The following is a 15,147-nucleotide window of genomic DNA, read 5'->3' on the forward strand; positions in this document are numbered from 1 at the left end:
AATTTGTTGTTATGCTGGATCGAGAGAGAGAGAGGGAATGTTGATTGTTGTTTTCTTTTTTGAGTGTATTCTTGTGGGCCTTCTCGGTGGGTGCACCCAAGGGGAGAAATTTGGTAAGCCTGGGAGAGAAGAGAGCAAAAGAAAGGGATTCTATCCTGTCAGCGTGACAACTTTGTGGGCAGTGGCGTCGCGCGGAACAAAATTAGCAAATTTATTTACATAAAATAAGTCTAGAGTTTTTTTTTTTTTTTGAAAAGGTCCAATAAACTAAATTTTCAGTTTTTGCTTTTTGGGTGTTTTTATTACCCCTGATTCAAGGCGGTTTCAAAAACACCCAAAAAGCAAAAAACTGAAAAAAAAACTCTAGAAGTTATTATTAAATTTAAATTACCACAACTTTTTTTTAAGAAGCAGATTTAAAGAAACTTTTTCAACTTATACGTTCTGGGTCTATGTATTGACTAGTAATACGGTCAAATTTGTAAAAAAAATGTGGTAAAAGCCCACATTTTCAGTTTTATAATCTGTTAAATAATTTAATTATTATGCCTAGTCGACTGCTCCATGCATTTTTAAACACTTGTTGCAAAACAAAGTTCTAAAATTATCAAAAAATATCGCATTTTATATTCAAATATTAAGATTATGAAACGACGTTAATTTGTGTGAGAATTTTACCACATTTGAGATTCTTCGAATGTAATGTTATACAAAAATTTGCATAAATTGCAATATGAATATCAAACAACTCGATTTTTTTATATGGATTTTCACTACAAAAGAGTTCAAAAACTTAAATTTCAATCACATGTAATATGACGCAAAATTGTTTATGAATTTTAACAAAAAAATAGGTTTTAATGTATAATACCAAAAAGTTTCACAGAATACCGTTTTTTTTTTAAATTTCCAATATTTCTTAATTTGCAACACTATCAAACAAATATTTTTTAAAATAAATTTTCACTTCTATTCTAGGTGCAATTTTTTTTAACAAAACATCGTGCTTTTAGTGACAACTAAAATGTGTATAGCTTGCAGTTTGTGTAAAATAATTAAAGCTGTCTGTTTATAAATAAATTTATTTCCTGCAGAGTTATAATTTGTATTTTACTCAATATGTAATATTTGAAGTACATTCGAGCATCCCCAAGGAAGCTGTTGAATAACCATCTACAACCCAACTCCGCCACTAGGCGGGCTTCGATATAAAAATTCGACAAATATCAATTCTTCAACAAATTTTTGTATCGCTAAAAATCATTAGAAAGAACTTTATTTTTTTTTAGAAAATTTATGGTTTGGAAGTTTAACTTGTTTTATTGCTGACTTTTTTTCTGAGGTCAACTGTGGCTAGTTTTTTTTTTTCAAAATTTCCTGTTTTTATGTGGAAATATGTAGGCAGCATTTTTTGTGCTCCAAACTATGACTCAATACATTTTTTAACAATTTAAATGATAAAGGTATCATTCTATAGTAGAAAATGTGAAAAACAAGCAAAAAATTGAAAATGTGACTGTAAAAACATGAACATACAAAATGTAATGATAAGAGGTGGTGGAATAAGTCCAATCCCTACTATCAAAAACAAACATAAACTCTGGAGTTTTTTTTTGAAAAGGTCCTACAAACAAAATTTTCATTTTTTGCTTTTTGGGTGTTTTTGAATATCCCTGACTCAAGGCGGTTCTAAAAACACCCAAAAAGCAAAAATTTTAAATTTTGTTTATAGGACCTTTTCAAAAAAAAACTCCTGAACTGAACAAGATAAATGCAAATAAAAATACTTAAAATGGAAAAAACCCTAAAAAAGAGAAGACAATAATTTTTAATTTTTAAAATTATTTTCGTGTAACTAAAGTTGCTCAAAATTACCTTTTGAATACAGGAAAAATGAAATATTTCGAAAAGAATTTAGGCATTAGAGGGATAAATTACAATAATTTAAAGCACCAATGCGCCTTTCGAACGCCGTTCTAAGCTTTATTGATTAAATTTAATATTAGTAAAGAAGAATGTATGGAAAGTTTTTAAATGCTGAGGATTGAAAGGTTACATTTTCGAAGACAACCAAACATCTGCTCACGTGTTTATTATTAAAAATTTACCATTTATTTCTGTCTCGTTTCAAATTTGTTTATTTTACAACGTTTTTTTTTACCTTACACTAAATAAGTTTCAGATTTTGTTTTAGTTGCTAGACATCTGCCGTTTTGTTGTTGTTGTGATCAGCTAAATGTTATTGATACTATTACTCTTTTCCGCAGGTTTAATTCTGTCTCTTTTCTCATATTTTTTTCTCAAAGTACAGCGTTACAGACTCTTGCACTCGACGAAAAATGATACGATTTTGCGATATTGTTATTTTGCTCCCTATATTTTACGATGGGGAGTGTTTCTAAAAAATACATTTCAACAGTGCAATTTTTAACCAACAAAGTTATGCTTTTTTATTATCTCTGATTTGTAACGTTAACGTCAATCTCTTAAGGTTAATAATTTTAATAAAAACGCTCTCGTTTACTGAACGAAGTTTGCTCTAACTTACAAACGCAACGAAATAAGCAGCCGGGCGTTAATTTAATGCAATTAATATTTAGGTCTAGGGAAAGTATAAAAAAAATAAACATTTCAAATCAATAAAATACACACACGCGCAAAACTAAACACGAAAGATTAGCACTCCAGCTCCTGGTCCAGCTCGTCCTCTTCGGCCTCGACGTCCTCGTCGTCTTCCCGTTCCAGCGGATTGGCTCCGGGTCCTGCCGCCGGCATTGAGCTGTTGTGACGATTCGACGGCTTGAGACAGGCGGGCCCGGCGAGGGCGCGCGGGAACCGCGACAGGTAGCGCTCCAGCCGGAGGAATTTGATCGAGACGAGCCGGTTGTCGAACCACCAGCCGTTGATTTCGTCGTGGACGATTCCGGCGTCCTGGGAGGTGGCGCAGCGCACGTACACGCAGCACGTGCTCCGGTCCAGCTGGATGTCGTAGATTTTGCACCGCGCGCCGACCTTCTCCAGGATGGCGTCCTGGACGATGGTGCGGAGGTTCGGGTCGTTCACCTCGTACTTGTCGAACATCTGGCGGATCTTGAGGCAGGGCGTTGGTGGGTCGGGGATTTTGTTGGTATTGTCAAAGGCAGGACTTTGCCACTTTTTGGCACCGCCGGGGACGGACCGCGTGGAGGTCGGGAGGGGGGCCGAGTCGGTCCAGCGCATCATCTTGAAGTCTTCGCCGCCGCGATTGCCGACTTCGAACTGGATTCGGCTCTCGTGCTGTTCGAGGAATTGCAACGCCTCCAGCCAGGCCCATTCCATCTTTTTGCGGTTGTCCGGGGCGATCAGACGATCCCGGAGATGGTTCACGACTACGAGACCGCCCTCGTCGGATGATTCACTTCCGCCGGCGGAGGCCGCAGCTTGGCTGACCGCTTGAATGATTTCACTGATCAACGCGTTCACCTGATCCTTTCGCTTCTGCTTCACGTACAGCACAAACTTGAGGAAGTAGTTGACCAGGTACGCGATGATCCCGACCAGCCCAAGCACGCCAACAATCACGAAGAAGGTGTGGAACTTGTTGTAGAGCATGCAGGTGAAAGGGAGTTTAGGCTTCAAGATCGCGAAATAGTTGGTCTTGGCCGCCCGCCTTCTCAGCACTTCGTCGAACCCAATCTCGTTCCCGTCCTGGTCGCAGTGATTAATCCTCCACTGAGGATTTTGTCCAATCAGATACTCCATCGTGTGCAGGTGCTTCACCGCCTGCGGAACTAGCAGGCTCGGCTCGTGCTCCTTGGCCAGCCGAATCACTTCGTCCGCACTCATCCAGTAGCTGGTCACGCTAGTGTCGACACACTTGCTGTGCTCAACCCGTGCCTTCAACTCAGTTCCCACCCGTTTCAACAGCTCCAGCGCGGGTTCAATGTCCGACTGAACCACGCAGCGACCCCGATCTTGGGCCGGTCCTTCACAAAGGTCGTACTTGGTGTCAATCGTCCCGAGCGTGCTCGCAATGTCCGTACTTATCGTCATGTACATGAACGCCACAAACACCAGAAACGCGACAAACAGACACAGCAGCGCGCACGGGATGAACGTCTGCTTGAAGCCGTAGTGCTCGTCCAGCTTGGCAAACAAATTCCCTAGCGCCGCTCGCAACGGAATCTGCGGCGGATCCGGACTCGGCACGGCATGCGTCACGATATCGTTCTCGTTGATGCCACTCGAGGTTCCCCCACCGCCGGAACCACCCCCATCGCTCGCATACCTCGGAAACACGCTGTACCGACTGCGAAAGTGATTCCCACTGATCGGCGCTCCGCTGTGGTTCAGGTTGAGATTGCTGCCGCCCCCGGAACTTCCAGGGGAACTGGCCGCCGCGATGGCACTGCTGATGGCGCTGTTGTAGCTCTCGTGGGACACGGTCTCGCCGCGCAGCTGCAGCAACCGCTTGGTGTACTCGCTCACAAAGGGCGACGACGACGCGCTCGTTTCGGACGAGGCGCTGCCGTTCGAGTTGGTCGATTCGTTGAGCGCTTCCGCTCCGTTGTTGTGTCGAAGGTACGATTTGTGGTTGCCGAAGCTGCTTGAAGCGGGCGGCGTGTGGCCGGCGTTTGCCGTGTTCCGGGCTTGGGGCGTTGACGAGTAGGCGCCGCCGGCTGTCGTGCGGCGGAACAGCGCGCTGGCTGACGACGGGGTGGACGTGCCGAACACTCGTCCGGCCGTCGGTCGCAGGTAATCCTCCTCCTCGCTGTCGTTGATAATGACCGGCGAAATGTACACGGAACTTCTGCTCGAGCCCGGCGAAAGCGACTTGTTGTGGTTGTTGTTGTTGTTGGTGCTGCTGTAGCTGTTTACATTGTTGTTGTTGTTGATTGGACTGCTGCTGCTTGATATGGCTGAGGTTCGCTTGGAGCTGCTGCTGTTGCTGACGACCGGTCTGGCCGGTGGCGGTGGCATCGTCATTCTAGAGTTCACTGTGGCAGACGTGGTAGCCCGCCGTCCGGAACCGCGTCGTTCTGCGCCACCGTCGGATTCTTCGCCGGATGAGTATCTGAAAAACAACAAAAAAATAATTAATAACTAAAAAGATTATCTATATCAAGCAATGCAACTTCTTAAACCAAGCACAGAAAGTTAGCGTTAGTAGAAGTTAGTAGAATACCGCGAGGCCCTGATCGTCTCTTGGTGCAGCTCCGACTTCATGCGGGCCAGTAGCTTCTTGAGCAGTAACTTGCGGGTGCTCCCGGTGATGGGGATATTTGGATAGAGCCCGTAACGAGCCAGTCGTTGGCGAAGTTCGCCGTCGGATAGCTGTAGCGTCGGGTCCGGATGATTGTTGGGGCAGATTCCAAGAGTAGTTGATGGAGAGTAGGGACTTCGACTGTGAAAAAGTGTTGCTTAATTAAGAAGCGGTTTACAAACAGGATATCTGAAGACTGCATTGCTAGACTATTTTAATTGTACAGTGTAAGAGCAAGGGGTCCTATCTGCGGTCAACGCTACTCTTACACGCTTGGGATCTCGACATCCTGGTAGGGAGAATCTCAGGCAGAGGTAAAATCACGAGATAGCTGTGTTAAATTCAACAAAATATAATTATATTTCAAAAAATCAAAGATATAAATTTTCAGATCAGTTTATAAATTTTAAAATTGAAAGATCATAAAAAATTTAATCTTCGAAAAAACATTTTTTGGCATTTTCCTAATATTTAAAATTATAATTGATGAATCATCAAGTAACAATAAGTTCATTAGAATTACATAATAGAGTTTTGAAGTTTCTTTCAGCTGTCTGTTAAACCATATATTATTTTGAAGCAATTATTACTGTTAACTGAGGGATTACAAATAAGAAAACAGTTACTACATACTTTTACAAAGGAAAGGGGATAGAAAGACAGAAAGTTTAGAACTAGCTCACATGTTTTTTTTCTGTATAAATGTGCTTAATCATCAGCTCCCCGAGTGGCCAGAAATTGCTCTGCTTTGTCCGAAACCACATGTTTAACGCAAAAAAAAAATATTTTTTTCGAAAAAAAACGGAATTTTTAAAAATTTTAAGGATTGAAAAAAAAAACAGAGATACTGTTTTAAAGACATTAAAAAAATATAAGAAAACTGAAAAACTATTTTTTTTTTTTTGTAAAAACTCAAGAATTATTTTTATTTATTTTTTTAATGTTATTTCTGTTTTTTGTTTTTTTTTTATTTCGCAATCATTGACAAATTACGACAAACGTTCGAGCAAATCTCGATATGAGTTCGAAGCTTGTTTAAAAAAAACAACAACTAAATTTAAAAAAAAAATATTTTTTAAGATTTTAAAAATGTTTGGAAAAAAATCTGAATTAAAAAAAATAATTTAAATAAATAACTAACAATTTTTTTTAATTTCAAAATTTGAGATTTCTCAAAAAAAATTAGAGGTTGGCATAACCGCTCTTTTTTTCATGAGCCGCTCATTTCCGCTCGCTCTTTAAAATGTGCCGCTCTTTTGAACGGTTTTTTCGCTCTTTTTCACAATTTTGTCTATTTTAGACAATTGTAGATTTTTTTTATGTTTTTATTAGACTTTAATACATTATTTAAAAAAAACGAGACACGAGAAGATTGAGAACCATAGGTCTAAACGTTCGAATAATTGGATGGAGGGAGCACCCAAACATAAATCAAGGATTTTAAAGAAAATGTCTATAAATTTTAAGAAATTGTGTTCGTTTATGCTAAAATTAAACAAATTCTGGTATCTTATTTTCGCAATTCGCAATTTTCAGTGTAAGAACGGGCCTTGACCGATCTTATGCACTAGGTTCCCGACGAACACGCACTGCCCTTACACCTACATCTCACCCTTGCTCTGAGTCAGTACGAGCAGCACGCTAGAACACGCTTTGAGTGTTCGTGCCAGGCATGCACACCTTCTTTTCCGGTTACGCATTTTAACTCGGCCGGGGGTGGTACATTACGTAGGGTTTGATGTAAGTATAAGCGCCTAACCATTTATAGTGTGCCTAACAACTTTCATTAAAGCAAAAACTGTTTTATTTTCAGTTTGAATTCAAAAACTAGTTGTTATTTTACTTTTTAGTTTATCTCCTGAAATCTTTCCTAGTGTTGAGTCGTGTTTTTATGTTGCTATTTCTTTTGTCGCGGTGTTTTGTTACAATTTTGGTCCTAAGCATTTTATAAAAGTTTTTCAAAAGTACAATAGTAATATTTGTGTTAATTCTTTGATCACTCCAAAAAATGAGTAAGGGCTCGAACCTCATTTGTTTGAAGAAAAGGGTAAAGATTGAAAACAATGGACAGTGAAAGAAATATACTATTTGAAGAATCAATAGTAAAAGAAAGATAGTAATTTATGAAGTAGATAAAGAAATTAACAATAATTAATAAATAGAGGTAAAAAAACAAGCTTAGATTGTATTGAGGGCAATTTATAGGCCCAAATTTGAATATTGGCCCAAAATGAATATTGAATTATTCAAATAGACAAATAAAGAAAAGGCACATGATAAACAAAATTGACTGCCAAATTAAGGATTGATTGATTGATTGATTGGGAAGGGGGAAAGCAGGGAAAGCAGAAAGTATGTTACAGCAGCATCAATTGGTAAAATAGAGTGAAAAAGCGTTGAGAAATAAGAGAATCAAATGAGTAAAATCGAAATCAAATGGAGGATAGTAAACAGAGCCGCGTTAGAAAATCAGTGAAACAAAATAAACAGAAGATAGGTGGTAGATGAAATGGAAAGAAGAGAAACCCCGTTGTGCGATGTTTCAGGTACATCCACAGCAGTTGACTCAACATACTGCGAATCAAAACAATACCGTCTACAATCACAAATGACTTCCCTTTCCCACATTGTCGCGCCCCTTTCTTTTAGCCGTCTCGACTTTGACCCACGGTGGTCAAAGGTTTACGATCCGTTTCCACAGGCCACCAGCTAGGTCATCATGAAAACCAAGCCAACGTGGAGGTAAGAAAATAGGACACTTGCAAGGAACCAGAGCTATACTGTCTTGATCAAGTATGATCTAACAGGACTACGGACGTAGTCAGTGACGCTCCTTCCAGGATGTTCCTCGCCTGAGCGTCAACTGAAGAGGTATCATCAGCATCATTCGCACTTGGCCTGCAACAAATTCTGGTATCTTATTTTGAGAAAATATTCTGCGATTTTTTTTTCTACATTCTGATTTAATCAAAAAAGTCTATAAATGCCAAAGTTTTATCGGGCAAGAGGGGTTAGGATATGGCTATTAAGTACCGTCAACTGGGGCGAATTGGGACAGCAGTTTTAACCAGTTTTAAGCACAATATTTTGGTTTCGGTTAGAACAGACTCAGACCAACAAGATGTGTACATCCATTTCCAATTTTAAAACCATTAAATGCTCTAAACACTGCTGTCCCTATTCAGACTGTAGTCCCGATTCGCCCCAGATGAGGGTAGTTTTTCGGCAAAATTTTCCAAGTTAAGCATTTTAAAATGCTCATATTTGTACTCGAGTAACTCTTTAATGTTTGTTTACGATCAGTTGTGCAATGGAAGTTTAGAAAATCATTCACTTTTGAAGTAATTAAGCACATGACAAATTTGACTTTAATTTATAAGCATTGAAAATTTTTAAACTACATTTCTGGAGTTTTTTTGAAAAGGTCCAATAAACCAAATTTTCAATTTTTGCTTTTTGGGTGTTTTTTAATACCCCTGACTCAAGGCGGTTTCAAAAACACTCAAAAAACAAAAATTTAAAATTTGGTTTATTGGACCTTTTCAAAAAAAAACTTCAAATTTTCAATTTCCAAAAACTAGTTTGTTGGAAATTCAATTAATAATATTTATAAACTTAAAAATACACAAAGGCTTAAACATTATTCCCTCTTGGAATGGCTCTATCAAAATACCGGAGTTTCAAAACCGTGGCTCTTTTTTCGTGAGCTATGGTTCGTTCGCTCTTTTTAGTGAGCCGGCTCTTTGAGCGGCTTTTTGCTCACCTCTATTTTTTTTTTAATTCCTCAATTTCTTTTATTTTTTAATAGTTTCAAATTAAAAACAGATATTTCATTTTTAGAACTTTAGAAATTGTACAATAAAAACAACTATGTTTTGAAAATTTCATAATTAACTAAAAAAATCAACATTTAAAAATTTCAAATTTAATTTTTTATTGTTTTATTCTTAAATTTCAAAACTTTACTTTTTAGTTTTTTTTTAAATAAAAATTTCTTGATTTTTTTTTTATCAGGTCTGATCTTAATTTCTAAATTTACGATCGAAGTTTCTCAGGTTTTTTTTTTGTAATTCTGGAGCAACATTTGAAAGGGGCGGCAAGTCATTGTTCTTACGGACATTAATTTCATGTTTAAACGGGAAAAGCCGTAAGAAAAATTTCGTATCTCCCTGTTCAAATGTTTTTTTTTTTTTCAAAATTCTAGATTTTTTTGTAGGGGAACTATACCTTTTTCGGCCTATTTCTATTATCGGCCTATCAGCACTTTGATTATGAATTACACCGTTCATTAAGTGTTTTTGGCTGTTCCAAAGAAATAAATAGCTCAAATAAAAGTAAGCAATCAACTCTCCATTGTTGATACACCTGAAAATGTTGACTTAATAGCGGAAAACGGCAAAAGTGATGAGATTGGTCGAACGGTTTAGAGTGATTAAAATGGGAATATTTCCCCTAATTTTAGAATTTTTAAAATTTCAGAAATCCAATCCAAAATTTAGGAATTTTTAAATTATTTCAAATTACTAATACAAATTTCGATCGTAATTTGTCGATGGTAAATCAAAATCTGACTTTTGAGAAAACTCGATCGTGAGTCGAGAAATTACGATCGAAATATCACGATCGAGTGCAATTATCACCACGACAATCTATAAAAACTCGCTCTATAGGCACGTTATTTCAAAGACTGTTTTTGGGGATTTTGTCTGTTGCTTGCATTGGGTTAGACTGTTAATTATTTCCAATTGCTTTTGCTTCAGCTGATCAATTCCTCCCTACTTAACGGTACGATCTTCCACCAAACTAGAATTTTCCTGTTTTTACATAGATTGACAGGTAATATTTTTCGATTTGTTTCGGCTGATTTCAATATCCTACCCCGAATCAATCTTCACGCTATCTGACCAAATCTGATGCAAAGTCGAAGCTCTAAGCAACTCTTCCAATTGGAATGCAACGTCCGCCAAGAATGCACCCAAGCCTCACTTTTCACTTTCTGGTGTTGTTTACTTCGGGGCATCTCTCCTCCTCCTCATCCCCCAGCCCAACAAAGCTAGGTTAGGTACACACACACTTTACGGCCCCACTTTGATTCCTACCGTGTCGCGTAGCTGGTTTCCCGCCGCAGCTTGCCCTTTTCCGACTCCATGTGATTGCGCAGCTTCTTGATCAACAGCTTGCGGGTGTTGCTGGTGATGGGCAAGTTCTGGAAGCCGTACTGCATCAGCCGCAGCCGCAGCTCGTCGTCCGACAGCAGGTCCAGGTTGTCCATCCGGCTGGTCATTGTTGTTGGTCACTGCTCGGAACACACAACTCACTGCTGGTCGTGGTCGCCGCCGCGTACGCGTTGGTAGCGCAAACAAACAAACACAAAATCTTTTTCCGTCGATGATTCAAGGGAAGGAATTCACCCGCGCCGCACACGAACAGACACACACAAACAGGACCGCAAGCAACGAAGACGACGACGACGACGATGCTCAACCTCTGGCGCCAGTCCTCAGGTCGAGGTTCGGTCGGTAGTACGATGGCAGGATTGCCAGAACTGTGGAAGAGAAGAGAGAAACAACATTATAACTTTAGCTAGGACAAGAAAAAACTTTGTTCCTACCAATTTTAATTACCAACTTTTTAGAATAGGTAGGGAATACATTTCAAAATGGAATGGACACAAATTAAGAACCGTATTTTGACGTGTTACGCCACGATGCAAATAAATGGCCTTTGGAAATATTTTTCATAGTTTATGTAACTTCCTCTTTCTAGTTTAAAATAATTGTGAATTTCCAAAATACAATACCGCAAAAGAAGATAATGCAACAAAGTTCAAAAGGCATGTTTTGCAACAAATTGGTTACAACATGTTTTTTTTTGCAATTCCGAAAAACGCTTTTTGAATGAAATTATGCATCAATCATTCATGTGTTAAGTAAATATACCGTTCAAAACAAAAAATATTGAAAAATGTTACTTTTCGATACAAGTGTTGAAAAGTTCAACTTTTCAGCACCCATATTAGTGCTGAAAAGGTATTAATTTTCCATTCTGTTATTTTTGGTAGGGAAAAGTAAGCCATTTCGTTTCTCCAGAAGGACAGGAAATGTTGAGAGTTTAATTCGTCAATATTCAGATATTTTGGAAACTATACTGCCGTTCTACGCATAATTGTCCCATGTTCAAAAAAGTGCAACTGAGAAAAATGCGATTGAAATTTTTCGACCGATTTTTGTGTTTCTACGCATAATTGTCCCGCGGGTCCCTATTCGCCCTATATGTCCCGAATCGCCCCAGTTAGCAGTTTATCACCTCCATTTGTGATCCTCTTGCTATAAAACAGGTAAACAAGATATAATGCTTCGTAAAACTAATGATTCCCTGTAGGAAAATACTTGGTGGGACAATTATGCGTAGAAATGTAGCGATGGGACAAACAGACTTGGTGTTGTTTTTAATGACTTTCCGAACAAAGTACTAGATTTTATGTGTTTTTCTTAAAGTATACGTCAAACTAATCTTAAATATGTCAAAAAGTAAAAATCTCCAAAAATGACATGGGACAATTATGCGTAGAACGGCAGTATAAGGCTGGTAAAAAAATTATTTAAAGTTTTTGTCACAACCATCAAAAACAGGGCGCAGAAATTTTTTTTTTTTTTCAAAAAGGATCAAATTTTTAATACAATTGTAAGTGTAATAAACTGAAATCAAATTAATAGGCAATCCCTTGCGGGGTGTGTTGTCTTCCATTAAAAAGAAGAAAATCTGTTTTTTTACTAAAAAAATTATGTTGGCATGACAAGGTTTTAAGATCAAACAAAATTAAATAAAAATCCATTATAAAATTAAAAGCTTTGCGGTCGGTCAAAGGATCATAGTACCGTAAACTGGGGTGACTTTGATAGCCCGGGTGGCTTTGACAGGTTTTTCAAATTAAATGCTCGTTGAATTAATATCTAAAAATTTTTGAGAGTTTTCAGTATGTGAGCATTTAGGGGATAGCTTATTATCAAACATATATGCAAAAAATTGACTGTACACAACATAAATTTTGAAAAATTATTTGCATCGGCCTTTCTTGTTTTTAACATAACATTTGAGTTCTACGACCCCATTTTAGTCAAATTTGAGTTGTTGATTGCCTTTTGAAAAATAAAATGCATTTTTTTCAATATTGCATCACGCTGTTGGCCGCCATATTGGATTTAAAAAATTCTAAATAATTTTAGCGTTGTTTAGGGGTGATACCTATGGTAAACAATCAAAAATTAGACAACGAAAAAATATTTTTTTCCGTGATTTGATTATCCGAAGTTTTGATTATCCAAAGTGAATTTTTTCCGAGGCCTTCGGATAATCGAGTCTGGACTGTATTTGTCTCTCGACTCTGGCCAAAGTAGGGTGTGGAGGAAGAAGAACTTAGACGTAGGAAATGCATTTCAAATTGATTTCAGTTGATTAGAGTTCTATTTCCATTAAAATTTTTAAAGTTTTTTGAAAACATATTTTTTGCCCCCTGATTATTCGAACCGATTTTGAAGGGGGCGACTTAAACTTTGAAACATATTTGCAACGGCTTAATTTTAATTCAAATACTTCAAATAATTTGCGATTTATTTACTTTTAAGTTGTTGAATATTTGTAATTTCGGATCTCTAAATTTCCGAGTTTTAGAATTTTGATTTCCCATTCTATTCTATTCTATTGTTACATTTTAACATCCTATTATTACATTTTAAATTAGTAGTTTCTGGCTTTTCGCTCTGATAATAGATGTAAATTACATGCTATGGTTTTCATTCTGTGCTTTGACGAAAATATATTTTAGCAAAAAAAGTTGTTGCGAAAATGTACATCGGAATTACAAAAAAAAAAATCAAAATATTTTCTAAGCAATCCTAGACATAGTAAATTTGATTATCAACGCAGAAAAATTGATTTCAAATTGTAATTGTAATTTTGTAATTTGTTGTTTTATTGGATACGATAACTTGTTTTCAGTTGATTGCAAGTCTCAGTGTTGCAAATGAGTGATAAAAAAGCTATCAATAGATAATCTCTGCACCAAAAATATCCGAGAGTATAGCGGCCGTCACTATAGCTTGTGAGATCTCTTCTTGTGTCTCGTGATTCCCAGCGATGTCATTCTCTGTCTATCACTCCTCCCCTTTTCCTCGACTATGCGCTCTCACCGCTGAGTCTCTCAATCTCTCCGAAAACTGCAATGAGAGAACGCGAGATGGCGATTAGGAGCCGACCACGCATGACGTCCTGTTAAACTGCGTTTGCGAAATTGGTTTTGTGGCGGCTTTTGTGGTTAAACGCTGTTGTGGTAGCATGATCGTGGAAGCGGGAATGAGAGAGAAAAGGAAAATGTCAATCGCGAGTGGGTAAACACGAAAACGTGTTCGGCTATGTTCGGCGCTGAGAGTTTCAATGAAGAGAGAAGAGCTGTTGTATTTGAGGCATGAATATTCAGGCGAGATAATTGTAGTTTCTGAGAGCTGATACTTTGATATTTTAACAACCCTGGCAAGTCTACTTTTGAAGGTTTATGAAAAATATGTTTGTCCCATAAACATTGCAAAATATTTGCAACGGCCTAAGCAAATCCCGAAAAATGGATTTTTTCAACAAAACATATTAAAAATAAGCACCGTACAAAGTGCTTGTGCCAGTTATCGTTTCAGATTTTTAGATATTTAAATAATACAATTTTAAACTTCAAAGAAATGATTTTGTGGATTGAATATTCAAGTAAATAGTATTTGAAAATAATGTTTGTAAGCCTGTTAAATAATACATTCAGCTAATTTTAACTTAGGGGACAACATCTAATTCCAGCGTGCCTCTAATGTTGCCATATCGGCACTTTGACGTTCAATTACAGCTCATCAAACGCGTTCTCAACTGAAATCGAATGATAAAAAGTTCAATAGGAAGTGAGCAAGCAAGTTTCTAAATATAGTTTTGCAAAAAAAGTTGTTTAAATAGTGAAAATCAGCAAATTGGACGGAATTAGGAGCGAGTGTTTAACCTGCCAAACATACGAGAATGTCCCCTATGTCTTATAAAATAAAATCGTAAGTGAGTAATAAATCTATCCCATAGATATTAGATTTTGTTTGTCCATTGCCAGTATTCAAATTTCAATATCATTTTATAATTATAAAAATATGAAAATTAAAGCTGGCAACACAGCTCATTTCGTGGACCCACAGCACACGCACACACTCGGAAGAAACGCATATCGACACACACACATACACAACTCACAACATGAATTTTCCCAACTGGAAATGGGTCGTCGCCGCCGCCGTCTGACAGCCACTCTCGAGCAGCAGCTTACCTCTCTTCAAATTTCGCCTCTTTTTGCGCCCCTTCCGGCACCGTCTCCGGCCGTAATCGATGCCGCACTGGTCGGTGCACCCGCCGAAAGCAGTTCCGGCCCGTCGCGAGAACCGGTTCCACGCGAAAAATGGCCAATTTTATCCACTCTCCGGCCGAGAAGCAAAAACACTCGCGCGCCGCGGACGAAAATGTTGCGCTGTCAAAGTGGAGCGTCAAGCGAAAACGTCAAACGTCGTTTGCACACTTTTCGGCAGGGCACACTTTACAAATGGCGGCGTGCGCGTCGGATGAAAGGTTGGGGTCTTGGCTGGTTTTAAAAGCATACTTTCAGGGGTTTAGTGCGGACATTTTTGAAGTGAAAACTTTGATGTAAATTTAATTTAATGGTCTGAAGTGTTTGATTTTAATTTTTTTAGGCAATCCATGTTTTCAACAGCGTTTGCGTTGTTAACATATTTTTTAACAGTCATGTTTCTCACACCAAGTACGGACTTCAAAGCATTTTCGTTGCTTGAAAGATTTGCTATTACAAAAAGGATAAAAACTCCATGATGAGG

General features: G+C 38.1%; 1 protein-coding gene across 2 annotated transcripts; it reads right to left on the reverse strand.

Annotated features, from left to right (window-relative positions):
* Positions 1-2,089: 2,089 nt before the first annotated feature.
* LOC120425904 (inner nuclear membrane protein Man1) lies at positions 2,090-14,795 on the reverse strand. 2 transcript variants are annotated; one of them, XM_039590527.2, is made up of 4 exons: positions 14,589-14,795; positions 10,342-10,787; positions 5,165-5,383; positions 2,090-5,053 (listed from the first exon to the last, which is right to left on the reverse strand). In XM_039590527.2, exons 2-4 carry the CDS (start codon positions 10,524-10,526, stop codon positions 2,677-2,679), a joined length of 2,781 nt encoding a protein of 926 aa, XP_039446461.1. In that variant the 5' UTR covers positions 10,527-10,787; positions 14,589-14,795; the 3' UTR covers positions 2,090-2,676. The 2 variants fall into 2 exon arrangements, with proteins under 2 accessions (XP_039446461.1, XP_039446467.1); XM_039590533.2 differs by lacking the exon at positions 5,165-5,383.
* Positions 14,796-15,147: the final 352 nt, after the last annotated feature.

The sequence above is a fragment of the Culex pipiens genome, chromosome 3, assembly GCF_016801865.2.
Source record: "Culex pipiens pallens isolate TS chromosome 3, TS_CPP_V2, whole genome shotgun sequence".
Classification (NCBI taxonomy): domain Eukaryota; kingdom Metazoa; phylum Arthropoda; class Insecta; order Diptera; family Culicidae; genus Culex; species Culex pipiens.

What these genes read in the sequence shown, in the direction of transcription:
- LOC120425904 (XM_039590527.2), bottom strand. Translation starts at nt 10,526, where the DNA reads ATGACCAGCCGGATGGACAACCTGGACCTGCTGTCGGACGACGAGCTG. An exon ending in GAAACCAGCTACGCGACACG is followed by an intron (nt 5,384 to 10,341) that starts GTAGGAATCAAA and finishes ACTTTTTCACAG; the next exon opens with TCGAAGTCCCTACTCTCCAT. An exon ending in GAGACGATCAGGGCCTCGCG is followed by an intron (nt 5,054 to 5,164) that starts GTATTCTACTAA and finishes GTTGTTTTTCAG; the next exon opens with ATACTCATCCGGCGAAGAAT.